A 25,701-nucleotide genomic window follows, 5' to 3' on the forward strand; every position below is an offset into this window, starting at 1 on the left:
TTTGTTTATTTTTGTTTTTATTTCCATTTCTCTAGAAGGTGGGTCAAAAAGGATCTTGCTGTGATTTATGTCATAGAGTGTTCTATGTTTTCCTCTACGAGCTTTATAGTGTCTAGCCTTACATTTAGGTCTTTAATCCATTTTGAGCTTATTTTTGTGTATGGTGTTAGGAAGTGTTTTTTTTTTTCTTTTTTAAACATCTTTATTGCAGTATAATTGCTTTACAATGGTGTGTTACTTTCTGCTTTATAACAAAGTGAATCAGTTATACATATACATATGTCCCCATATCTCTTCCCTCTGGCGTCTCCCTCCCTCCCACCCTCCCTATCTCAGCCCTCTAGGTGATCATAAACCACCGAGCTGATCTCCCTGTGCTATGTGGCTGCTTCCTACGAGCTATCTATTTTACGTTTGGTAGTGTATATATGTCCACACCACTCTCTCACTTTGTCCCAGCTTACCCTTCCCCCTCCCAGTATCCTCAAGTCCATTCTCTAGTAGGTCTGCATCTTTATTCCCGCTTACCCCTAGGTTCTTCGTGACATTTTTTTTTTTTTTAGATTCCATATACACGTGTTAACATACGGTATTTGTCTTTCTCTTTCTGACTTACTTCACTCTGTATGACAGACTCTAGGTCTATCCACCTCATTAAAAATAGTTCAATTTCGTTTCTTTTTATGGCTGAGTAATATCCATTGTATATATGTGCCACACCTTCTTTATCCATTTATCTGATGATGGACACTTAGGTTGTTTCCATCTCCGGGCTATTGTACATAGAGCTGCAATAAACATTTTGGTACATGACTCTTTTTGAATTATGGTTTTCTCAGGGTATATGCCCAGTAGTGGGATTGCTGGGTCATATGGTAGTTCTATTTGTAGTTTTTTAAGGAACCTCCATACTTTTCTCCATAGTGGCTGTACCAATTCACATTCCCACCAGCAGTGCAAGAGTGTTTCCTTTTCTCCACACCCTCTCCAGCATTTATTGTTTGTAGATTTTTTGATGATGGCCATTCTGACTGGTGTGAGATGATATCTCATTGTAGTTTTGATTTGCATTTCTCTAATGATTAATGATGTTGAGCATTCTTTCATGTGTTTGTTGGCAATCTAAATATCTTCTTTGGAGAAATGTCTGTTTAGGTCTTCTGCCCATTTTTGGATTGGGTTGTTGGTTTTTCTGATACTGAGCTGCATGACCTGCTTGTAAAGTTTGGAGATTAATCTTTTGTCAGTTGCTTCATTTGCAAATATTTTCTCCCATTCTGAGGGTTATCTTCTCATCTTGTTTATGGTTTCCTTTGCTGTGCAAAAGCTTTTAAGTTTCATTAGGTCCCATTTATTTTTGTTTTTATTTCCATTTCTCTTGGAGGTGGGTCAAAAAGGATCTTGCTGTGATTTATGTCATAGAGTGTCCTGCCTATGTTTTCTTCTAAGAGTTTTATAGTGTCTGGCCTTACATTTAGGTTTTTAATCCATTTCGAGCTTATTTTTGTGTATGGTGTTAGGAAGTGTTCTAATTTCATTCTTTTACATGGAGCAGTCCAGTTTTCCCAGCACCACTTATTGAAGAGGCTGTCTTTTCTCCACTGTATGTTCTTGCCTCCTTTACCAAAGATAAGGTGACTATAGGTGCATGGGTTTATCTCTGGGCTTTCTATCCTGTTCCATTGATCGATATTTCTGTTTTTGTGCCAGTAGCATACTGTCTTGATTACTGTAGCTTTGTCACATAGTCTGAAGTCAGGAAGCCTGATTCCTCCAGCTCCATTTTTCTTTCTCAAGATTGCTTTGGCTATTTGGGGTCTTTTTGTTTCCATACAAATTGTGAAATTTTTTGTTCTATTTCTGTGAAAAACGCCATTGGTAGTTTGATAGGGATTGTACTGAATCTGTAGATTGCTTTGGGTAGTAGATTCATTTTCACAATGTTGATTCTTCCAATCCAAGAACATAGTATATCTGTCCATCTGTTTGTATCATCTTTAATTTCTTTCATCAGTGTCTTATAGTTTTATGCATACAGGTCTTTTGTCTCCTTAGGTAGGTTTATTCCTAGGTATTTTATTCTTTTTATTGCAATGGTAAATGGGAGTGTTCCCTTAATTACTCTTTAAGATTTTTCATCATTAGTGTATAGGAATGCAAGAGATTTCTGTGCATTAATTTTGTATCCTGCTACTTTACCAAATTCATTGATTAGCTCTAGTAGTTTTCTGGTAGCATCTTTAGGATTCTCTATGTATAGTATCATGTCATCTGCAAACAGTGACAGTTTTATTTCTTCTTTTCCGATTTGGATTCCTTTTATTTCTTTTTCTTCTCTGATTTCTTGGCTAAAACTTCCAAAGCTATGTTGAATAACAGTGGTGAGAGTGGGCAACCTTGTCTTGTTCCTGATCTTAGTGGAAATGGTTTCAGTTTTTCACCATTGAGAACAATGTTGGCTGTGGGTTTGTCATATATGGCCTTTATTATGTTGAGGTAGGTTCCCTCTATGCCTACTTTGTAGAGAGTTTTTATCATAAATTGGTGTTAAATTTTGTCTAAAGCTTCTTCTGCATCTATTGAGATTATCATATAGGTTTTATCCTTCAATTTGTTAATATGGTGTATCACACTGATTGATTTGCGTATATTGAAGAATCCTTGCGTGGAAGGCGGATTCTTAACCACTGGACCACCAGGGAAGTCCCTCCTATTTCTTTTTGTGTGTTACTTTGTGGAAATAAAACACTGTCATCCAAAAAGAAATGGTAAAATACCAAAAAAGAATGATTTCATGGCTTAATGTTAAATCCTCTCATTTAAAAAAATTAATCTTTGAGGTTTCAATTTCCTAAACCAGGGGCTGGCATACTTTTTCTGTAAAGGGCCAGATAGCAAATATTATAGGGTTTATGGGCCAAAGGTCTCTGTTGCAACTACTCAGCTCTGCCAATAGAGCAGTAATATATAAATGAATAAGTAAGGCAGTGTTCAAAAAAAATGTTATTTATAACAAGGACCTGGCCCTCTGATGATAGTTTGTTCTGGTTCCAGACAGTTTTATATATTTTTTTGACCTTGAGCTAATTCTCCAAATTCCTTGAAAACCACAGAGACCATTATCATTATAACCCTTACTACAAAACTTTGAATCCTATCTTTTATCAGTTTAGTATATTTAGTATTTTCTCTCCTAGTCCTTCTATTATCTGATACAAATAGAAACCACAGAGCCCCTTTTCAGCTTAAATACCTTTTGGACAACAGTATAAAGAAGTGTTTATAAAAAAAACTTATTCTTACAGTATAAATATGTGTCACTTGCCTGAATACCAAAGGGCTGATCTCTGATGTTCATGTCATCTTTGGCATATCTATTAAGGAGAGAAAATGTACAAACTCAATATTAAGAACAATTTAATAATTAAACTAAAAATAGTTTTATAGTTCTGAGTAAATTATGAAATGTACGACTTCAATAAATAAATAGAACAATAAAATCTATTTAGTATTTGCAAACACCACTTCATTATTAAGTATCCAGTCTGATGATCTGTGATTTAAAAAAATGAAAAAAATAAAAATAGAACTAAAGACTATAATCAACCAAATGAGTTGCATAAGACAAATCATTAAAAATAACTTTTCACATTAGTTGCTTTCTCTAATGAATAAAAAGGCAACATAAGATGGGATATTATCTAAATTTAATGATACACATTTTATCTTAAAAGAAAACCAGCTCTTACTTTTCTCGTGGGGCCCCTTTTTGCCATTCAAATTTGTATTCAGTCTCTCCTTCGGTTTCTTCTTTCTAAAAACATTCATTAAAGTCTTTCAATTTTTCCATAAAATTACAATCTATTGCAAATAAATCCAAACATAGAAAACAGTACTTTACCTCTTTGTTTTCTTGATTGCATATCAAAAACATGGGAGGAAAAAAAGGTAGGTCAAGTTAAAAACTTCAACATAAAAGTCTGCTATCATATACGACACTATGATATCACGGTATTTAATTGTAACTTGTAAGAATGTATTAGTTTGACTTTTTTTCTTTCATAAGATAAAATTCAAATCACTGAAGGATAAAAAACAGTGAATAAGAAATAGTGTTTAATAAGCACATTTATTTCTAGTCTTTAAACTTTTATATTTTTCATTGACAGTGAATATTATGCTTTGTATTTACAAGTATACTCAGTAAGAAGGACTAAATACACAAATTATAAAAGAATAAATGTAATTCTGGTGATGTTGAGATTATTTTCCTCCCCAAAGGACAAGTCATGAAATTATTACTAGATTAGACAAATATTTTTAGTATTTATTCTACTGTATTTTTTTTTTTTTTTTGGCACTACACGGGCCTCTGACTGTTGTGGCCTCTCCCGTTACGGAGCACAGGCTCTGGATGCACAGGCTCAGCGGCCACGGCTCAGGGGCCTAGCCGTTCCGTGGCATGTGGGATCTTCCCGGACCGGGGCACGAACCAGTGTCCCCTGCATCGGCAGGCGGACTCTCAAACACTATGCCACCAGGGAAGCCCTATTCTACTGTATTGATTGCAGTATTTTAAAAAATTATTTTACAAAAATAATAGCAATTTTAAAAGATGAAGAGCAACTTCTAAACAATGTCTGTCATAACAGTTCTCAATCTTTACTTGCAAACACATCAAAGACTTAAAAAAAGGAAATGACCACGTACCTTTTTTAGCCCCTGGTGGAGCCTCATACATGAAATTAAGGCCATTCTTTACACGTTCATCTCCCATAAGCAATCTAAATAAAACAAGACATAAAGTTAGCAGTTTTTTGTAGGAGGAAAATATTACAGAAAAACTGTCCCTCCATACCCCTAAATCCTAAGGGAATTAGGATAAACTATTTTTATTAGAGATAAAGTTCCAGAAGTTTACTCCACTGATTAGATGACATCTGAAATATCTGACTGGAAATTCCAACAGTGCTGCCTCTTTAGTAACTAGTTGTAAATTCTGAGACTTCCTCATTACCTGAGAGATCCCGGCACTCCCAACTGAAATGAGGGAAAAAATGCCATGCTTCCCCTCACATGCTTTTCTGAAACTTTGAAATGCTGTGGAAATAGGGACAACTTTGAAATCCTATACGCCAACACAAATTTGGAATTAAGTTAAATAGTGCCAACATTTTTCATTAATTGTGAGGAATCAAACAGTTCTAGAAAAATGAGTCTCTCTGGAATTTCTTTAGGAAGGCAAATCCAATTAATTCTTAAAAGAGTCAAAGGCAATAAGAGAATCAAATTCTTTAGCGAGGCCAATGAAGAGAGAATAAAGATAATCTACAACAGGTTAATTACTATGATGGACTGCTGCATCTTAAAAATCATTTTCTTTCTTTTTTTTTAATAAATTTATTTTGTTTATTTATTTTGGCTGCATTGGGTCTTCGCTGCTGCGTGCGGGCTTTCTCCAGTTGCAGTGAGTGGGGGCTACTCTTCGTTGCGGTGCGCAGGCTTCTCGCTGCTGTGGCTTCTCTTGTTGAGGAGCACGGGCTCTAGGCACGTGGGCTTCAGCAGTTGTGGCTCACGGGCTCTAGAGTGCAGGCTCAGTAGTTGTGGTGCACGGGCTTAGTTGCTCTGTGGCATGTGGGACCTTCCTAGACCAGGGCTCGAAACCATGTCCCCTGCATTGGCAGGTGGATTCTTAACCACTGCGCCACCAGGGAAGCCCCTCATTTTCTTTTTTATCATTTCTGTTTTAACACCAAAAGTTCCCTGTTTGGGTTCTGTTTAGAGAGATATGCTGTGCTTTTTAGAAAAAAAAGCTCTGCTACAAATTGAATCAACAGTCAAGTTAAAGCTTTAATTCATAAGATCCAAGTAAAGTACTGATTATAAAGAAGAAGGCTAAAGAGTGAACAGAATTTCCTCTTATTTGGAAAAGGCTATCACAAAGGATAGCCTACATGATTATAGTTCCTCACTTCTTATTCCCACTGGTGTTTACAAAGAATTGTAAAAGAAGAAGAGGGCAAAAGGATGACAGGATCTACCTCTATACAGTTGGATATTATTCAGCGATAAAAGGGAATGAACTACTGACACATGCTACAACATGGATGAACTTCAAAAACAGTGAAAAAAATGTTTTTAAAAATACATTTAAAATTTTTTAATTTTAAAATTTTAAATAATTATATTAAATGAAAGAAGCCAATCGCAAAAGACCACATATTGTATGATCCCATTTATATGACATTTCCAGAATAGGTGAATATATAGAGACAAATAAATTAGTGGTTACTTAGAGCTGAGAGGTATTAGGGGGCACAGGGTCTGGAAATGGGGAGTGACTGCTAATGGGTACAAGATTTCTTTTTCGGATGATGAAAATGTTCTGAAATGAATTATGGTGATGGCTCCAAATTCTATAAATACACTTAAAACCAACATATACTTTAAAGTATATAAATTATATTTTATATTAAATTAACACCATTTAAAAAAATGGACCACGTGAAAAGCTCAACATCACTAGTTATTAGGGAAATGTAAATTAAAACCATGAGATATCATGTTGTAGTCATTAGGATGCCTATTATCAAAAGAAAAAAAAAGAAGGAAAATAACAAATGTTGGCAAGGATGTAGAAAAACTGCATTGCTGGTGGGAATGTAAAATGGTACAGTCCCTATGGAAAACTGTTGCGTGGTTCTTCAACAGCCAAACACAGAATTACCAGATGATCCAGCAATTCTACTCCTAGGTAATACCCAAAGGAACTGAAAATAGGGAGCTGAACAATATGTGTATGCCAATGTTTATAGCAACATTATTCAAAACAGCCAAATGGTAGAAGCAATTCAAGTGTCCACTGATGGATGAATGGGTAGACCAACTGTGGTATACACATACAATGGAATGTTATTTGGCCATAAAAAGGAATGAGCTGTGATACATGCTACAATATGGATGAATCTTGAACATGTTATACTAAGTGAAGTACGCCAGACACAAAAGGACAAATACTGTGTAATTCCACTTATATGGTATACCTAGAATAGGCAAATTCATAGAGACAGAAAGAAGAATAGTGTTTACCAGGGGCTGGAGGGAGGGGGAATGGAGTTATTGTTTAATGGGTATAGAGTTTCTATTTGGGGTAATGAAAAAAATTTTGGAAATAGACAGTGGTAATGGTACCAACACTGTGAATGTAATTAACGCCACTGAACTGCACACTTAAAAATGGCAAATTTTGTTTTATATATTCCCACCCCTGAAAAAGCATTTCATTTATATTGAAACAAAAATAACAAAATCAAAACTGGAATATCAATTTCATTTTGTGCAAAACTCAACAGGTATACAAAATAAAAGGAAAAGCTATGATATTGGCATTTCTGTTTTAACTTCAACTAAAAACCTGTACAGATTCTTTTTTTTTTTTTTGCTGTTGACTCTAAGCTGAGTGAAATGTACAGATTTTTGGGCATCCTTTTATTTGTCCAGTCAGAATAATAAATGTGATTGTCATCTTTAAAAAAATGTACATAGGGATCAATATCCACAAACATTAAGAAACATCTAGGACAGTTAAAAACTTAAAAGGGAAAAAAACAGAGTACTAAGGAACAGAACTGGCTATCAAGGACAATACTTTTGAATGAGAAAAAAAAGAAAAATGTAGCAAATCACTCCAAATACTCATAAATTTGCTTTTATATACTCATAAATTCAAACAAACAAACCTAAAAGCAATGAACACACCTAGTGTCCAGATCCTGGTATGTAAATATCTTTCTTCAGTAAAAAGAACCAATAAAACTGCTCCAATGCTGGAGCAGGGAAAAATAAAAGACAAATTTTTGATGATCCTGTAGTGCCAGGAAGAACTTTTTTTTTTTTTTTTAAAAAGGATGGGGCATGTTAAATGGACATAGGAGTCAAGCTGACAGAGCAGGCAAAGGCCAACTGGAACAATTTGAGCAAAAAAATAAATAAGAGTATTAGATTATAACCGATTAAATAAACATCTGAGTCCAGGCTGATAGGAATAAATGATTAAATAAATAAGTGAGGGAAAAGGAAAAAATCCTCTTTCCAGAAGAATTCAAATTAAACAATGTATAGGGACTGAAATAGAAAATCACTATTAGAATACCACAGTAATAACTGATGCAGGCAAGATCTATCAATGAATACTGACATCAGTGGGCAAAGTTAAGGATATGTGCATAGCTTCAAATATTTCCACCTCCACTATCTCTTCATTGGTGTAACTCAACTATATTGGCTGTCTCCTGAACATCCTCTCCATCTTCCCACCGTGATCATCTTTAATAAGCTTTTACTATATGTTAATCACAGTCTCTCAACGGTAGTGCTACTGACATTTTGGACTTGATCATTCTTTGAGTGCACTGTAGGCTGTTTTACAGCATCCCTAGAATCTACCCACTAGGTGCTGTTATCACCCAACCCCTGAGTTGTGACAATCAAAAAATGTGTCCAGGGACTTCCCTGGAGGTCCAGTAATTAAGAATACGCCTTCCAAAGCAGGGGACACAGGTTCTATCCCTGGTCAGGGAACTAAGATCCCACATGCCACAGGGCAACTAAACCTGTGTGCTCTAAACCCCGCGCGCCACAACTAGAGAGCTGGCGAGCTGCAACTACTGAGTCTGCATGCTCTAGAGCCCACACGCCGGAACAAAAGATTCCACATGCTACAGTGAAGATCCTGCATGCCACAACTAAGACCTGATGTGGCCAAAATAAATATTTTTTTTTAATTAAAAAAAAATGTGTCCAAACATTGCCACATGTCTCCTAGGGGCAATAATGGCCCTCAGTTGAGAACCAAAGATCTAAATCCTTACCATTCTTCACAGTTCAGCTTAAATGTCACCTCTTTTATGAAGTCTTGTTATACCAAATGGAATTATTTTCTTATGCTAGCATGCCACAGTTTTTATAAAGTGTGTTTTCAATCAGTTATTACCTTCAGCCTTGAACTGTATGTATGTACATATCCCTTATTAAATTTTCTTGGGGGTAGAGAGAAACTATGCATCACAATTTTATAGGCCACTACAATACCATTTGTTGTCATACATGAAGTAGGCACTCAATAAAAGTTAATAAGATTAAATAAATTAGTGAGAAAAGTACTTAATTAAACTAAACATTTTATTTCTTTAATTTTGCTCTTGATATACTATATTTTAAAGAGAGTATTTAGTAATAGTTTAGTATTACTTCACTTAAGTTCCATGTTTTGATGAAATATACGACTGAGTGGAAGAGAAAATATGACCTATCTAACTAAAGCACCACTATTCATTTGCTTGATTAACCAAGAGAAATCAGCTTCAGTGTCAGACCTGCAAATACAAACATAAATGACAATAGCTAAAGGGCAGGTACTGTACCGTAGTAAACCAATGAAGAACTCTAGCTCTGATCCTGCCATTAACAGAACAATGACATGCAGGTCAAGTAGAGACACTTCAATTTACTTCTTGAAGCTGTCCTGTGCACCTTTTCATTTCACTGTATGTTGAGGAAATATCTTTGTAAGAGGCCTCAGTAGTTCAAGTATAGACATTTATTTTTCTTCTAAGTTTTGTATAAGTTGGGACTTCTCTATAAACTGTATGTGGAGTCACATCAATCAATATTTTATGTGAATTATGGGTAAGGTTGGAAAAAGTGCCCATCTATCAATATAAGAGTAAAGACAGTTCACAGGGAATACAATCCTATCATTGGGGCATTCAATTCAATAAAGCTAATTTAATATATGATTCAGTAAAGGATATTCTCATGCAATTGACTATTCTAAAAACACCAGCATAGTGGAATTTCTTACCTATTATCATATGATTCTTGTTCTTTAAGATATTGTTGCATTAATTCTTCTTGTTTCTTCTTATCATATGATATTTTCTGTTCTGCCATCCATACCTAAATTAGTAAAGTACAAAACTTAAGTAGGAAGTTTGCTCTCTTTTATAATAAAATATAAAATGCTATTGTATATAGTTTACAACATCATCTATTTTGGTCATAATGTCATTATCACAAAACAACAGTTGAAAATCTGGTTTGTGCTTTTATATAAGTCCTTAAATATAATCATTCAAAACAGCTAAACTTTCAGGCAAAAATGTCAAACTTGATAACCACGCTGAGCACTTGGGGTACAAATGCTTCTTGCATTCAATCCCTCTGTTGTTGTTTCAGAGATGAGAACAACCATCTCTCTACATGGAATATGTCTAGTCCAAAAAACATACAGGGCACAACCAGTAAGGTTAAATGGTGCCCATGGATGCCAGTGGGTGTCACTGACACCCCAAGAGAGGAGAAATGGAAGACAAATAGGAGAAAAAAAGGAAAGGAGATGAAAGGTAGTTGTAGAAAAAAGGGAAGAGACAAGAGAGGAATCAAAGAGATGCATCTGACGTCCTGCAGTTGCTCAAGGGCACCACCACCACAGGCTGAATGTGTCCCTGTGTGAAATTCTCAGAATCGTAGAAGTGGTGACGGTAAAAAGCCCACACAACTTATGCAGGATATTTAATCATGTTACTTCCAGGTTTAAAAGGTATCAGTGACTTCCCACCTCCTATAAAGTAAAGGACAAAATGTTTGATAACCATTCAACATAAACAGCAAGGCAAAACTTTCTCTCCCAACAAGCTAAGTTTTAGAAGGTAAATTCAAGGAAAAATATTTACACTGATAAAATTATAATTATTAAATGTAGGTGGGGGCAGGTAAGTGCGGGGAGAAGGATGGGGGACAAGACTGCCATTATTCAATTTTAGATGCAAAACAGTAGTTATCAGTATTTAATAGTGCTCAGATAGGAAGCTTCTATGGGCACCACAATCTGAGATTAATATGGAGATAAAAGCAAAAATAGCAATGAAAAGAGAACCCTTCAGGGACAGATATGCCAGAAATTTCTTTTGGTATAAGTTTCTGAAAGTTTCTTCCACTGCCTTCATAACATAATATACATGCCATAACCAACATAACATTACCAATGTAATGTTATAGTAGAAGAAAAGTCTACACTTGGGATGGGCAGTAAAAGGCACATGTTTGGAATTTTCACTGTAGCTCAAAATGCAAACAGTTGCAATAGAAAAATGCAAGGTGTCATTGCCTGGTCAAATAATACATTAATAATAACATTCTAATGATTAACATATTCTAACAATAACTACCATTTATTTAAAGCTTTAGATTTTACAAAGTTATTTTACTAGTCTCAATTGCTCAAGAGCTTAAATACATGAATATTTATGATGAACTAGAATAAAAAGTAGTAAAACATATTCTTGCTTACAAAATGCTCAGAATCTGCTAATAGAAAATCATACTAACTTTTCTGTATGTTTAAGATATTTCATAATAAAAAAGACAGGAATTGTGTAAATAAACAGTAACAATATTTGGGCCTGGGCTGAGGGCAGGGGAGGGGGGTATATGGTGACTGTGTTTTTCATAACTTATGTTTTTATATGGTTGCATTTACGCCAATAAATCCTCAGCTGGGAAAAAAAATAGTAACAATAAAAATTGATATTTGGAACAGAGTATGTTCAACATGAAGAAATAGAACAAGACAGTGTTCTAGGGGGCAAGGAAGAAGGCTGGTATAATGGAATGCTTTATAGCCAAGTTTTGGTTTTTAGAAGTTCTTTATTTTTTAAATGAAGTAACTATATTCACAGGTAGCCAATATTATTCCTGTTTTGTATATCTTTCCAAAGATGTTCACATGGACATACACATAATATACATAATATAATATACACACATGCATTTTTGGTCACTCTTTTCATAAATGGTAACATATACAGCATATATATACAATATGCTGTACACAGAGAATATGTATAAAATAAAATTCTATACCATGAAGATCATTCCCAGATCAGTAAACAAAATGCTTTCTTGTTTCCTGGGGGATGGGGTGCTGAAGAATATCATTCTTTTGTGGGGCTACACCACCATTCATTTAACCAATCTCCTGCTGTACTGATGGGCATTAAGAAATTTCCAATCTTTTACTATTACAAACTCAGCTGCAATAAATAACCCTGTTACACAAGTAGCTTCATACATGTTAAACAGGATTTTGAAGCGGATCAAAATTTTGCCAAGGGAAAAACAGGGTAAGATATTACCAGCAGAGGGAACAACTCAGACAAAGATCCAGAAGTGTAAAACAGGAATTAAGTAGCTTGATTTTACCGGAGTATAAAATCTATGGTGGGAGAATAGCAGTAAGGCATGAAGAAGGAAAAATAAACTGGAGCCTGGTTACCTGGACTTAATCCTGTAGTATTTTAATAAGGAGCTAGAAGAAATCAGAGTTGTGCTCTAAAATGACTACTCTATGGAAACACCCAAATATTCATCAAATGATGGATAAATAAAATGTGCTATATCCATATAATGGAATTATTCAGCAATAAAAAGGAATGTAATACTGATACATTCTACAACATGAACTCTGAAACATTATGCTAAGTGAAAGAAGGCAGTCACAAAAAAATAACATATTGCATGATTCCATTTATATGAAATGTCGAGAATAGGCAAATCCACAGAAACAGAAAGCAGATTAGTGGTTGGCTAGGGCTGGGGAGGGGGAAGGATTAAGGACAAATGGGGAGTGACTGTTAATAGATATGGGTTTGGGGGGGCGTGATGAAAATCTTTTAGAACTTTTGTGGTGATGATAAAATTCATAAATATACTGAAAACTACTGAATTGTACACTTTAAATGGGTGATTGTATGGTATGTGAATTATACCTCAATAAAACTGCTAAATAAAAAAATAATTATTCTGATGGCTAGATGGGTAGAGAATGGATTTGAGAGGGGTCAAGACTGGCAGCAGAAAAACCAGTTAGGAAATATAACTGTCTAGGTGAAAGATGATGAGGGTCTAAGCTAAGATACAGGCAGTAGTGACAAGGAGGAGAGATGGATTCAACAGATATCTGAGAGGTAAGACCAATAGAATTTATTAGCTGACAAGATAAAGGAGTGATGGGAAAGGACGAATCCTGAGTCTCTGGTCTGGGTGACTGGATGAAGGGTTGTGTTACTACCTGTATTTCCTACTGATATGAGAACAGGAAGTATAAAAAGAAGAGCAGATTTAGGATAAAAGGTAAGTTCCATTTCAAATATGCTGAGTTTGAGATGCCTGTAGGATATCAAGATTAAACTGTCTAGTATATAGCTGTCTTCAGGTGCCTCCAGCTAAGGGGAAAGATCTCGCACTGTAGATTTGAGAGTCAGGAGTAAATAAGGGGCGGTTAAAACTATAAAATTGGCTGTGATTGTTTGGGAAAGCATACAGAGTAAGCAAGACATGGGCCAGGGATGAAACTCTTGTTACCACCTGTATTTTAGGAGCAGGCTAAGGATAAGGGTGTGTGTAGGGGCAATTAACATTTTATTGAGCACTCACTCTATGTGTTGGGCAGAGTGCTAGGTGGTGGTACTTATTTCAAAGTCTTTATCTACACCATCTTATTTAGTCCTCATAAAAATTTTCACAAGTCAAGGCAACTGATACTAATTATTCTTAACTTATAGATTAGGACACTGAGGATCAGGGACATTAAATATTTTGTGTAAGGTCTCAGGGCTAAAAGTGACTGTGCTGGAAAAACAGAATCTAGGTCTGGTTTCAATGCTCATACTCCTCCTACCTCACCATTCTGCTTTCCACTACTATAATACTCAACTCAGTTTTTCTGTACTGGACATAGTAGACCTGTAAGTGGTTATTTAAAAAGCCAAAGTTCAATGAGGCCACCAGACAGACGGTACATGATCAAGTGGGATAAAAAGAGTAAGCAAGGTGTGGCTTTATTTCCCTTTTAAGATCTATCTTAAATAGACAGGGAGTCTTCTTTGTACAGGACAGCAGAGCTCAGAAGCCATGATCTCTGGGATTTGAAAAGTCAACATCAGAATCTGCTGCGGGAAGTTATGAGGAAGCCGGTTATCGGTCTTCATATCTTAAAGATTTACATTCTAGCTGACAAAACCGAAAGAGCACACAGAGCCGCCCGTCTCCTGGCTGATGTACAACAGAATAAACGAGGGCCAGCGGAGAAGGGACGAGAACGCCAGGGCTTTAGGCATGGAGAAGAGGCGACTGTCCCAGGGATCCCAGAGACTCCACCACTCTCACCTCCAGGAACCCCTGGGAACCCAGGCGCCAAGGGCCTGCTCCCCGTACTCACTTTCTTGATGTTGGATTTGGAGGCAGGATGAAAGTCCTTCTTGCACATGAAATTGGCGAAGGATTTTCCCATTTTGGCGCCTGAGCTGGGGAAGGCAGCCGCTAGAGCTGAGAGCAGCGTAAACAAACTCGGCTGCCTAACCGGAACTGCGCCTCCCGTGGCAGAGGGAACTTCCGGGGTCAAAAGGGACAGCTTCCGGCAATTAGCGCCTGCGGTGCTCCCTCTTCGCCCCTTCCTCCTTTCACTTTGGGCCCCTCGGAGGCCAGGTGAGGGGCGTGCACGGGGGTGGGGCGAGCATAGTAGTTGTTGGAAGCGGGAAGTCGGGAACTGCGGCGCGACGGCGCCGAGGGGCTCCTGGGAGCGGCTGCTGGGAGGGTCTCCTGGGGGGGGGGGGCTGCAGGGAGGGGCTCCTGGGAGGGGTCCGGGCCGCGGCGCGGGCTGCAGTTTGGGTGCAGCCAGTTTGGGTGAGGAGTGCGGGCTGGGTGGCGGCTTTTCTGCAAGGAGGTGCTTGAAGTCCGAGCCCTTTACTCTGTGAACTCCATTTCGAGTTGCATAAACTTTTCTAAACCAACTTTTTCCATCTGTGTTACTAAAGTAGTAATTCTTGCCCTAACTGTAGCACGTTTGTGAGGATCAAACGATGTGATGTTTCTGAAACCGCTTGGTGAACTAAAACACATAAAGTAGAATGTCAACTCCAAAGGAGCGAGGACTCTATTTTGTTACCAGTACGGTGCCTGGTGCAGAAAGATATTTATGAACATTTGTTAAATGACGAATACATTTTAGGAGTTAGTAAAGGCTCTCAAGGCTTCCCCTCCTAAATGGACTAGGTGTCTAACTAGGTGGCATGTTTCCTTAGCTTTCCTTATTACCGCAGTTAGCTTAGATCACCTAGTGAAGCTTGATGGCTCTTCACGGTTTTGAGTGGACGTGGCTGTAGGGGATCCACCAACCAAATCCTCTCGCGGGAGGGGGTGAGCGTGATGTCAAGAATAAGCCTTTTGTAAGAAATTGACTCTTCTGATGAATAATAATAAGAGCTTTAAGTGGTATGTTCTAAGAACTGAAAAACGGTTTACACACTGTCTTATTAAATTCTCCTAACAGCCCCCAAGATATTTACCGATGAGGCAGGAGACTTAGAGATTAAATAGCCTGCCAAAGTTAGGTAGTGGTGGAATTAGTTTTGGAACACAAATAGAAGGCGATCTAGGATATAAAGGTTGAAATTCACACGGAAAAGAACAGAAGCAATGGTGACCGCTCTGTTTCCATCATTGAGGAAAATAGAAAAACCCTTAGGTGTTTCAGGCTGAAGTTGTTTCTTTCTTACTTGAGTCATTTTGTTTTCTTTTGAATGAATCATTTATTACATTTAAATCTGAAACTAAAACAATGTGCCATTCTGGAAGCAAACAAATTCAACTAAATTGAGGATTTAAGATTTTCCAAATTACAAATGAAGACATGATCTTGATATTAAATTATACAATCAGGATTCACAAGTTGAATGTGAACGTCTTCCTGGAAATAACAACAATTTGGAATTTTATTGACATGTGTTTGTATTTGTCTGATTCAGTGAGTCTGTTTCAAAATTTCAGTCTTATTAGTATTGTAACCAGTTCAAAAGAGACCCCGTCTTCCCATCTTTGAGGAAACACTGGGTATATAATACTGTGACTTTTCCATAAGTGCCAGTGATGAGAATACAAAGATTAATAAGACATACTCTCAGCTCTCAAGGATCTCACTGTCCACTAAGAAGACATATATATACAAATATAGTCTTTAAAACAGTAGAGCTAGGTACAGGTGTTCCCAAATATGGAAATAGTGAAAGGAGATTCAAGGAAGACTTCAGGAGAGAAAGAGCTTAGAGACTAAATTTGACCTATAGACTAGAAGAAGGTACTTGTCATTCCTATTTTCTTACTAAATCTTGTAGTACTAGATTCATTCCCAAGTCATTTTCTTACTGATACGAAATTTGAAACTTTAATGAATATCCTATGTTAGATATGGCAGTAATATCCCCTGGTCATCAAGTAAAACTCTTTGTTTTGTATATACTAAAAATGCTTTTCTCTTTTTATTTTGAATCTTCCATATGATTTTTAGTTTTAAAAAAATGGAACCTTGTTCCTGTGACACTTTTGTGGCACTACCTCCAGCAACAGTTAATAACAGGATTATTTTTGGAAAAAATTCAGATAGACCCTGTGATGAAGTACAGGAGGTAGTTTATTTTCCTGCTGCAGTTCATGACAATCTGAAGGAACATCTTAAGGTAGGTGAAATGCATGTTTTGTTAGCAATATTTTTCTTTAAAAATATCATAAACAGGTTTTTAAAAATCATTAGCCATTTGGCAGAGGCTATAGAAGTTAAAAATTTAAATTTGAAAAATAATTTGAATTAGAACTAGACTTCTGGTCTTTAATTTCAATGATTTTGAGGAAGCTGAAATAACAATAATAAGAATTGTTAATTCTTTGATCAGATATTTGAATGCTTACCATATGCAAGCACATCGAATAGGGCAAAGCCTGCTGTCAAGACTAGTTCTGTCTTCCAGGAGCTTAGAGTCTAGTAGAGGAATAGGATGTGTATGTAACTAACTGCATTGTAAAAAAGGATGGTTTAAATGCTAAATTTAAGTAAGGGCAACAAGTTGTGACATCAGTGGAGAAGCAAGTAATTCAGACTAGGAATTAAGGAAGGCTTCACCAGGAGTTGGGGTTTCAGCTGGAGTTTGATGGGCAAAAAGGATTCTGATTGGTGTAGAATAGGAAAAATCATTCCAGACTCTGGAAGTAACAGTTTTATCTTCGAAAAAGGTTTTTGGATCCAGTGGTAACACTATCAACACTATACACTTTATGCAGTCACTTGATAGTATACAGGTCAATTAAAGGACCCTTTAAATTTTTTATTTAAAAAATCCATTTAGCATGGAACTTAAAGTAAAAATTTCATACTATGCTTTTATTCCTAAGTTATATAGTTTTTAGATTCCATTTTATTGATATTCTAATACAAAAATATATTAAATATTAGACATTTTATGTATACAGTTGTTTCTCCACATCCGTGGGGGATTGGTTCCAGGAGCCCCTAGGATATCAAAATCCTTTGATGCTTAAGTCCCTTATATAAAATAGCATATAAATGCATATAACCTATGCACATCCTCCCATAAACTTTAAATTATCTCTAGATTATTTATAGTACAATGTGAATGGTATGTAAATAGTTGTAAATACAATGTAAATGCTGTCTAAATAGTTGCCAGCAAATGTCAAATTCAAGTTTTGCTTTTTGGAACTTTCTGGAATGTTTTTTCTTTTCCTGAATAGTTTCAATCTGTGTTTGGTTGAATCTGTGGATGTGGAACCTGTGTGTGTGGAGGGCTGACTTTACTAGGCCAGTTTTTTTCTTTTGCTGAGATTATTTATTCATCTTGGGTCCATTTCTTTTTTTTATTATTTTTTATTTATTTGGTTGCACCAGGTCTTAGTTGCGGTAGGTAGGCTCCTTAGTTGCAGCTCATCAGCTCCTTAGTTGAGGCACGTGGGCGCCTTAGTTGTGGCGTGTGAACTCTTAGTTGCGGCATGCATGTGGGATCTAGTTCCCTGACCAGGGATCAAACCCAGGCCCCCTGCACTGGGAGCATGGAGTCTTATACACTGCGCCACCAGGAAAGTCCCTTGGATCCATTTGTATTTTATCTCTTCATATTTAAGTCTCACCTATCCTCTAAGCCAGTGGTTCTTATTCTTTTCACCGCTGTGGATATACTCGGTGATTCCCACATGTGACATGGGCATCTATATATTTAAGGGCTACCATATGGAACTTACATCACCAATCAAGAAACACTGGACATTGAGTTTGAGATCTGTTTCCTTACACTTCAACTCAGATACATCTTTCTCTACAAAATGTTTCAAGATTCCACAGCTAGAAACTATCCCTTTCCTGAGCTTCCATTAGCACCCCATCTTCACTTTTCTTCATAGTCTTTATACTTTATATTTCATTGTATCTTAGGTAATGTAGAAGTCTTAGTTTCTTGACAGCAAGATCTGCATCTGATTCATCTTTGAAACCAATATATCTCTTAGCAGTGTTTTATCGTAGGAGATGCTTAGCAAATATCTGAATGAATAAATGCTCTAGGGACAATGTTTTAAGTGTAATGCCTCTATTATTGAAATTTTCAATTTAGTTATAATCTCTTTCATAATCGTCATGTCTTCTGATGGATTTTAAGATTCTAGACTTTGATAACTTTTCTTTTTTGGTTTTATTGTTATTGTTATGACTTTCTCTACAGTGTACTTACATAGAAATTGATCAAGTTCCTGAAACATATGCTATTGTCCTTAGTCGCCCAGCTTGGTTATGGGGGGCAGAAATGGGAGCCAATGAGCATGGAGTTTGCATTGGGAATGAAGCTGTATGGGGAAGAGAAGAAGTTTGTGATGAAGAGGCACTACTGGGCATGGACCTTGTCAGGTTATTTTTTTGTTATATTTTTGCACTGTAGAACTTGTCTAAATTTAAAATTTGTTGTTAACTCTTAACATGTTTTTATCTTCCCTTTTTTTTCATTTTTTGGACTTTGATACTTTAGTTTGTGTTAAAAATGCTTCAGAATACAGGCATTCAATTTCAAGACTCTCAAATATCATTAATTAGGAGAAGGGAAGGAGTTGAAAATTATGATTCATTGGAAGTACCTAACTTACTTTGTCAGACTGTAACTAATTCTCACAGTCACCTTGTGGGGTATTATTATTATTATCCTAATTTTACAGATGAGATACTTAAGGTTCAGAGATAAAGTGATTTGCCATTAAACTACCAAGTTGGAATTTAAACGATGATCTTTTTGACTCCAGATCTTTGTTTTCATGATTCCAAACTGACTTCACTACTTCACAAGGAATAGTTTAGAAGTTGGATTTCAGTGTATCTGTTAACTTGAAAGGATTTTTACTTGGAATATAAACACAAAATCTCATGTGCATGAAATTATTTAAGAAACATAATGGAAATTTATTTTAATCTGAGAACTTTAATGTTTTTATTTTAGACTTGGTCTGGAAAGAGCTGATACAGCTGAAAAAGCCCTCAATGTCATTGTTGATTTATTAGAAAAGTATGGCCAGGGTGGAAATTGTTCAGAGGGCAAGATGGTATTTAGCTATCACAACAGTTTCCTGATAGCTGATAGGAATGAGGCCTGGGTTCTGGAGACTGCAGGGAAGTACTGGGCAGCAGAAAAAGTACAAGGTATGGACAACTTTTCATGATTTAATTTGTTTTACAATTAATAAAAAACCTCTTAGTTGCATTTAATTGTTTTTCAAGATTTATACTCCAGTGCAATGAAGTCGAAAACTGAAGGGGAAATGAAAAAATTTGAAAGAACATACATTGAAAGAGCACTATAAAGGGCTTTCTTGAAAAAGAGGAAAAGGTGGTGTTATCTCTTTTTAATATATATGATATTAATTTCATATAACCTGTATACATTTTCTGTGCAGTAGCTCTTGGCTGTTTTATTGTACTTTTTCACTTTTTTTAAACCCCTCCCCTTTTTCACTTTTTTATGAAGTGAAACCATTTCTTTACCATTTTTTCCTGTTTTAACTTTGGGCTGAACTCCAAAATTTTATCATGTGTGGATATGGAGGTGAGGACAGGGTAGTGTTATTGGGGATTGGTGACTGTGGGTTTAGTCGTTAGAAAGAATATATTGATACAATAGTAAAGTATAAAAATTTGATGTCATTGAGTAAATAACACAGTTGATTGTTTTAGAATGCTTTGCTTTTTTTCCCCTTGATTTCTTTGTAACCATATATTCCTCTCATTTTTCAAGTGAGGAGATCCAGAGATATGAAGTGATTTACTCAAGGCAGTGAATGAGAGACTTAGAATTTAAATCTTTCTATCCTGACTCTCAGTTCAGTATTCTTTCACTAGAGTACAACCTTGTGCTTAAGCATGATCATGTACTTCTTGTGTAATTACCTCCTGCATGTCATAGTTTTACAGGGGGGATAAGATACACATGTGAAAATATTAAATGGCAAGTGAATAACACACACACACATATGCAATGAACCTTTAGAGAAAGGAAAAGTCATCGTGAGCTGGAGAAATTTGGGAAGTCTTCATGAAGATAGCCTTGAGCTTTGGAGGATTTGGATGTTATTTTTCAAAACAGGTCATTGACAGTTGTTTTGATGGACATTTTATTTTATATTTTGCATGTATGTTTATTAATACACAAAACTGAATTTAGACTCTTTTTATTATTGTGATAATTGGCCTGATTATACCATTAATTACTTTTTATTTTGTCAAGTGTGCTACATCCAAGAGAAAAACAAATTCTGTTGAAAAAGATAGCCCCACCGAGCCATCCAAAACAAACACCTTCACTGAGTCTGATTATCCAATTGTAGATTAACTTTGCCAACTTGTTTCTCTTCCTATTACTAAATTAGCCCAAGAACTAAGTAGTTTAACTATAGGGAATTATCTGCTCATGGAAAATTCCTCTTCTCTTTGATTCTATCATGACTTAAGTCTATTTTTGTAGTGAGAATATCCCAAGTATGATTTCATTAGAGTAATTAAATTGATTTCTACTTGGCAGACTATCATTCTAAATCTGTTTTAAAATGTTATTAATTTTCATTTATCATGATCTACTTCATTTATTCTGATCTGTTTAGAACAGACTTTTATTGTTTCTTCTGTTTTGTATTTTAGTTGAAAATTTTGTTATAACTTAGTGCCATGATATTTTTAGAAGCCTTATATTTCTGTTCTAAACTTACTTATGACTATTTTTTAAACAGTAATTCATATAAAAGACTAATATCTAGAATATATAAAGAACTGTCAAAACTCAACAGTAAAAAGACAAATGACACGAAGAGACATTTCCCCTAAAAGGATATACAGATGTCACAAAAGCACATGAAATGATGTTCACCGTCATTAGCCATTAGGGAAATGCAAACTAAAACCACAATGAGATACCACTCTACCTCTATCAGAATGGCTAAAAATTTTTTAATGACATTCCCAAATGCTAGTGAGAATCTGTAGGATGGTACATTGCTAATAAGAATGTACAGTCACTCTGGAAAACAGTTTGGCAGTTAAAAAAAACCTTAATATGCAACTATTATACAGTGTAGCAATTGCAATCTTATGCATTTATCCCAGAGAAATAAAACTTAAATGCACACAAAAACCTGTACATGAATTTTTAGAGCAGCTTTTCCCATGATACCAAAAACTGGAAACAACCTAGCTGTCCTTTAACTTGTGAATGTTTAAACAAACCATAGAATGTCTATAACATGGAATACTAGTCAGCAATAAAAAGGAATGAATTGTTGATACATACAATAACCTGGAATAATCTTTAGGGAATTAAACTGAGTAAAAAAAGCCTGAAGATTGTATATTGTATGATTCCATTTATATGATTTTCTTGAAATGACAGTTATAGAAATGGATAACAGATGGTTGCCGGGGTTAATGAAGGGGTGGGCATGGGAGATAAGTGGGTGTGGCTATAAAAGGGCAACACGAGTGATCCTTGTGATATTCTGTACCTTGACAGTATAAATACCAGTATTTTGCTTGTGATATTATGCAAGATGTTACCATTTGGGGAGATGGTGTAAAGGTGCATAGCTCTCTCTTTAATTGTTACAACTACATGTGAATCCATAATTACCTCAAAATAAAAAGTTTAATTTTAAAAAGTAATTTATTTATTTGAGTATGTAATAAATAGATGCACATGGTACAACATTTAGAAGCCTATATTTACATTGAAATAATGATTAAAGATCATAATGTACAGAGATAGATATATTACATTAAATATGACTTTTCTTCTCCCTTCCTCTCTTCTTTGAAAATAGAGGGAGTTCGTAATATTTCTAATCAGCTTTCTATAACAACCAAGATTGATCGGGAACACCCAGACATGAGAAGCTATGCTAAGCAGAAAGGTTGGTGGGATGGTAAAAAGGAGTTTGATTTTGCTGCAACATACTCTTATCTTGACACAACCAAGATGATGACTTCTCCAGGCAGATACTGTGAAGGCTACAAACTTCTGAATAAACATAAAGGTAATTTTAAATAATATTAGAATGAAAATGGTATTTTGTGTAAATATAATGTGGGTATAATAAAGTTTGTTTTTTGAAAAAATATTCTAAGTAAGATATAGTTTTATTAAAACTGAAAACGGGGAATTCCCTGGTGGTCCAGTGGTTGGGACTCCGTGCTTCCACTACAGGGGGCACAGGTTCGATTCTTGGTCGGTGAACTAGGATCCCACAGGCCGTGTGGCACAGCCAAAGGGAAAAAAAAAGAAAAAAAAACTGAAAACATTGTGATACTGTAAGCTGTTTTTTTTTGTGGTACGCGGGCCTCTCACTGTTGTGGCCTCTCCCGTTGCGGAGCACAGGCTCCGGACGCGCAGGCTCAGCGGCCATGGCTCACAGGCCTAGCCGCTCCATGGCATGTGGGATCTTCCCAGATCGGGGCACGAACCTGCGTCCCCTGCATCGGCAGGCGGACTCTCAACCACTGCGCCACCAGGGAAGCCCCTGTAAGCTGTTTTTTGAGATGAGTGAAGTGCTATATAATTGTGAGATGGTAATAATTCTTTCTGAAAGACAAGTTCAGATTTGCTATCCTCAAACCCTTTTTTCAGTTCTTAGTAATATTCTTAAAGCCAAATTTGGATTACTTTTCTTCTCAGAGTTCATTGGAACATGGAGATGGTTTTCTTTGACTATTGCTGCTGCTTCTTTCATTTATCTTTTGATAGTACCCTTATTGGTTATTTTCTAATTTCAAAAGTTATATCTATAACTTGTCAAGAAGACAAACTGAGCAGATATAAGAATTCTCCCTTTCCACTCTTAAACTCTAGAAATGTTGAATAACATATTTAAACATTAACGACATATATAGATAGGTTTAAAGACAAGAAGAGGAAATCACTAGGTACCAAAAATGAAGAGAGAACCCATAGTGTCAGCAAGATTTGAGGTGTCTCTTCTCCATACAGTCCTCCTTCTCTCTGTGTCAAAGGGGAGATTGTGGACCACATATCATTCTTAGAGGCTAGTTTTAACATCCATGAGAATGTAGGTGCCTAGCTGAAAGACCTATTTGGGGAGCAGGAAATGGACTAGTTACTAAGATTAGTACTCTGCTCCATGCCCAGAGTCCCAGCCTGGAATTGAGCTGTCTGCTGTCCCAGGCTCTGGGTCAGTACATTCTCTTGTGAGTGACTGAACTCTGAGCAACATGTATTTTGTAGACTCAGCTAAGGCTACCTGTGCTGTGTTGAGAAACAAAGTGGTTTGTAACCTGCGAACCACAGGTATGCAGAATTCCAGCATACCTGTGTCTCTATGAATATATGACAAATATTCAGATTTTACTCAAATTTCCCATCCAGATGAGAAATCTGCTATAATGAATCTTCATGTAACTGCTATTAAAAACATGGACATGCGGGCTTCCCTGGTGGCGCAGTGGTTGAGAGTCTGCCTGCCGATGCAGGGGACACGGGTTCATGCCCCGGTCCGGGAAGATCCCACATGCCGCGGAGTGGCTGGGGGCCCGTGAGCCATGACTGCTGAGCCTGCGCGTCCGGAGCCTGTGCTCCACAACGGGAGAGGCAACAGTGAGAGGCCCGCATACTGCAAAAAAAAATCCTGATGCTACACCACATACCAGATCAAGTAAAAGCATGGACATTCAGATAAAAGGATGTAGTTTCTACATTTATTATGGATAGTTTCTATTATTATGTCCTCAAGTTCATTGATCTTTTCTTCTGCATTATCTAATATGCTGTTAATCTCAGTAATATTTTCATTTCAGTTATTATATTTTTCATCTCTACATGTTCTAGTTGGTTGTTTTTGTATATCTCTCATTTCTCTATTCATTACCTTCATGTTTTTCTTTAAATCCTTGAGCATATTTAGCAGACAGCTGTTTTATAATAGTTGTTTTAACATCCTTGTCTTCTAACTCCATTATCTCTGTAATTTCTGAGTCTGTTTCTGTTGATTTGATTTTCTTCTGGTTTTGGGTCACATTTTCCTGCTTATTTGTATGTTTAATAATTTTTGATTAGATGATGGACATTGCAGATTTTAATCATTGAGTTCTGGATTTTGTTTTATTCCTTTAATGAGTGTTGGACTTTGTTTTATCAGTTAATTTCATTATTTAGGGAACAGTTTCATCTCTTTTAGGCCTATTTGCTTTTCTAGGGTAGCTCTAGACTTGCTATTATACCAGGGCTAGTTTAGTCCCACTAAAGGCATGTGATCCTTCTGGGATCTCTGCTGAATGCCTTGTGTATTAAATGAGATCTTGTTACTCCAGCTAGTGGGAACTCAAAAGATTCCCAGCCCTGTGTTAGCTTTATGGATTTTTTTAAAAACTCATAGTTTCCAATAATTGCTCTTTCCTTATAATTTGTTCTTTGTTTGGTCTTGTGGAGTTTCACCCTATGTGTGTGTGCAAATTGGTATTCAGCCAGAGGCTCAATGGACCCTCTGTACAGGTTGCTAGAAAGTTTTTGAGAGGTAGCTCATTCCTCTTTGGTGCTCTGCTTTGCAAATTCTACCACCCTGACCTCCCTGAACTTCCACCTCTGTTTCTTCAACTTAGAGTGATCTTTGGGCTATGTCTGGGTCCCCCTCCCTGCACTGTTGTCTGAAAATTGCCTCCAACAACACTGAGCTCCTGGAGTCAACACAATGGTAGGGCTTACCTTATTTGTTTCCTTTCTCTCAGGGATCATAATCCTACATTACCTGTTGTCCAATATCCAAAAACAGTTTTATATATTTTGTCCAGTTTTCTGTTTGTCTACAGTAGGAGGGTAATTCTAGACCCTACTGTTCCTTCATGGTTGGAAGCAGAAGTTCTATTTACATTATACTGAGTGTTTTTTGCAGTATAGAAGAGAAATGCAATTCATATCCAGTAAGATATGTTATTATTTTGAACTGCACACAAGCACAATTATTGGGCATTCATTGAGAGTTAAATAAATAGATGATTAGTGTTTACACACTTCCCATTATGCAGAAGTTCTTGGTTGATTGTTACATAGGTTTTACAAGTATTTAGTAATATTTGGGGAAATTGATTGAGTTTTTAAATGTGGGCTAAGAATACATTATTATTTCTTCCATTTAAAATAATGGGTTGTAGGCTCTTGCTATTCAGTGTTTATAACAGTTTAGATTCAGGTAAGGAGGCTGTATGTATTTTATTAACCACCCATATGGAAGCCTTCATTATCCATGGTCTGCCAGGACTCTCCCAGAAAT

The 25,701-nt window shown here is 36.3% G+C and overlaps 2 protein-coding genes across 4 annotated transcripts in view; one reads left to right on the forward strand and one right to left on the reverse strand.

Moving 5' to 3' along the window:
* Positions 1-14,405, reverse strand: part of CIRSR (corepressor of RBPJ and splicing regulator) — a 40,227-nt gene extending 25,822 nt beyond the window's left edge. Inside the window, exons 1-6 of the mRNA XM_082841553.1 lie at positions 14,279-14,405; positions 9,863-9,957; positions 4,711-4,784; positions 3,902-3,912; positions 3,750-3,814; positions 3,326-3,374 (exon numbers count right to left, since the gene is read on the reverse strand). Of these exons, the coding sequence (XP_082697679.1) occupies positions 3,326-3,374; positions 3,750-3,814; positions 3,902-3,912; positions 4,711-4,784; positions 9,863-9,957; positions 14,279-14,350 (366 nt within the window). The 5' untranslated portion in view covers positions 14,351-14,405. The remainder of the gene's footprint in view (positions 1-3,325; positions 3,375-3,749; positions 3,815-3,901; positions 3,913-4,710; positions 4,785-9,862; positions 9,958-14,278) is intronic.
* Positions 14,406-14,475: 70 nt separating this feature from the next.
* The window catches only part of SCRN3 (secernin 3), a 37,060-nt gene continuing 25,834 nt past the window's right edge, over positions 14,476-25,701 (forward strand). The window contains exons 1-5 of one of the 3 annotated variants that reach the window (XM_082841288.1): positions 14,476-14,544; positions 16,403-16,571; positions 18,621-18,802; positions 19,383-19,582; positions 22,246-22,458. In XM_082841288.1, the coding sequence (XP_082697414.1) occupies positions 16,413-16,571; positions 18,621-18,802; positions 19,383-19,582; positions 22,246-22,458 (754 nt within the window). In that variant the 5' untranslated portion in view covers positions 14,476-14,544; positions 16,403-16,412. Of the gene's footprint in view, positions 14,545-16,331; positions 16,572-18,620; positions 18,803-19,382; positions 19,583-22,245; positions 22,459-25,701 lie in introns of those variants that run through there. The other 2 variants (XM_082841289.1, XM_082841287.1) reach the window with 2 other exon arrangements.

The sequence above is a fragment of the Leucopleurus acutus genome (assembly GCF_964270905.1).
Source record: "Leucopleurus acutus genome assembly, chromosome: 6".
Classification (NCBI taxonomy): Eukaryota; Metazoa; Chordata; class Mammalia; order Artiodactyla; family Delphinidae; genus Leucopleurus; species Leucopleurus acutus.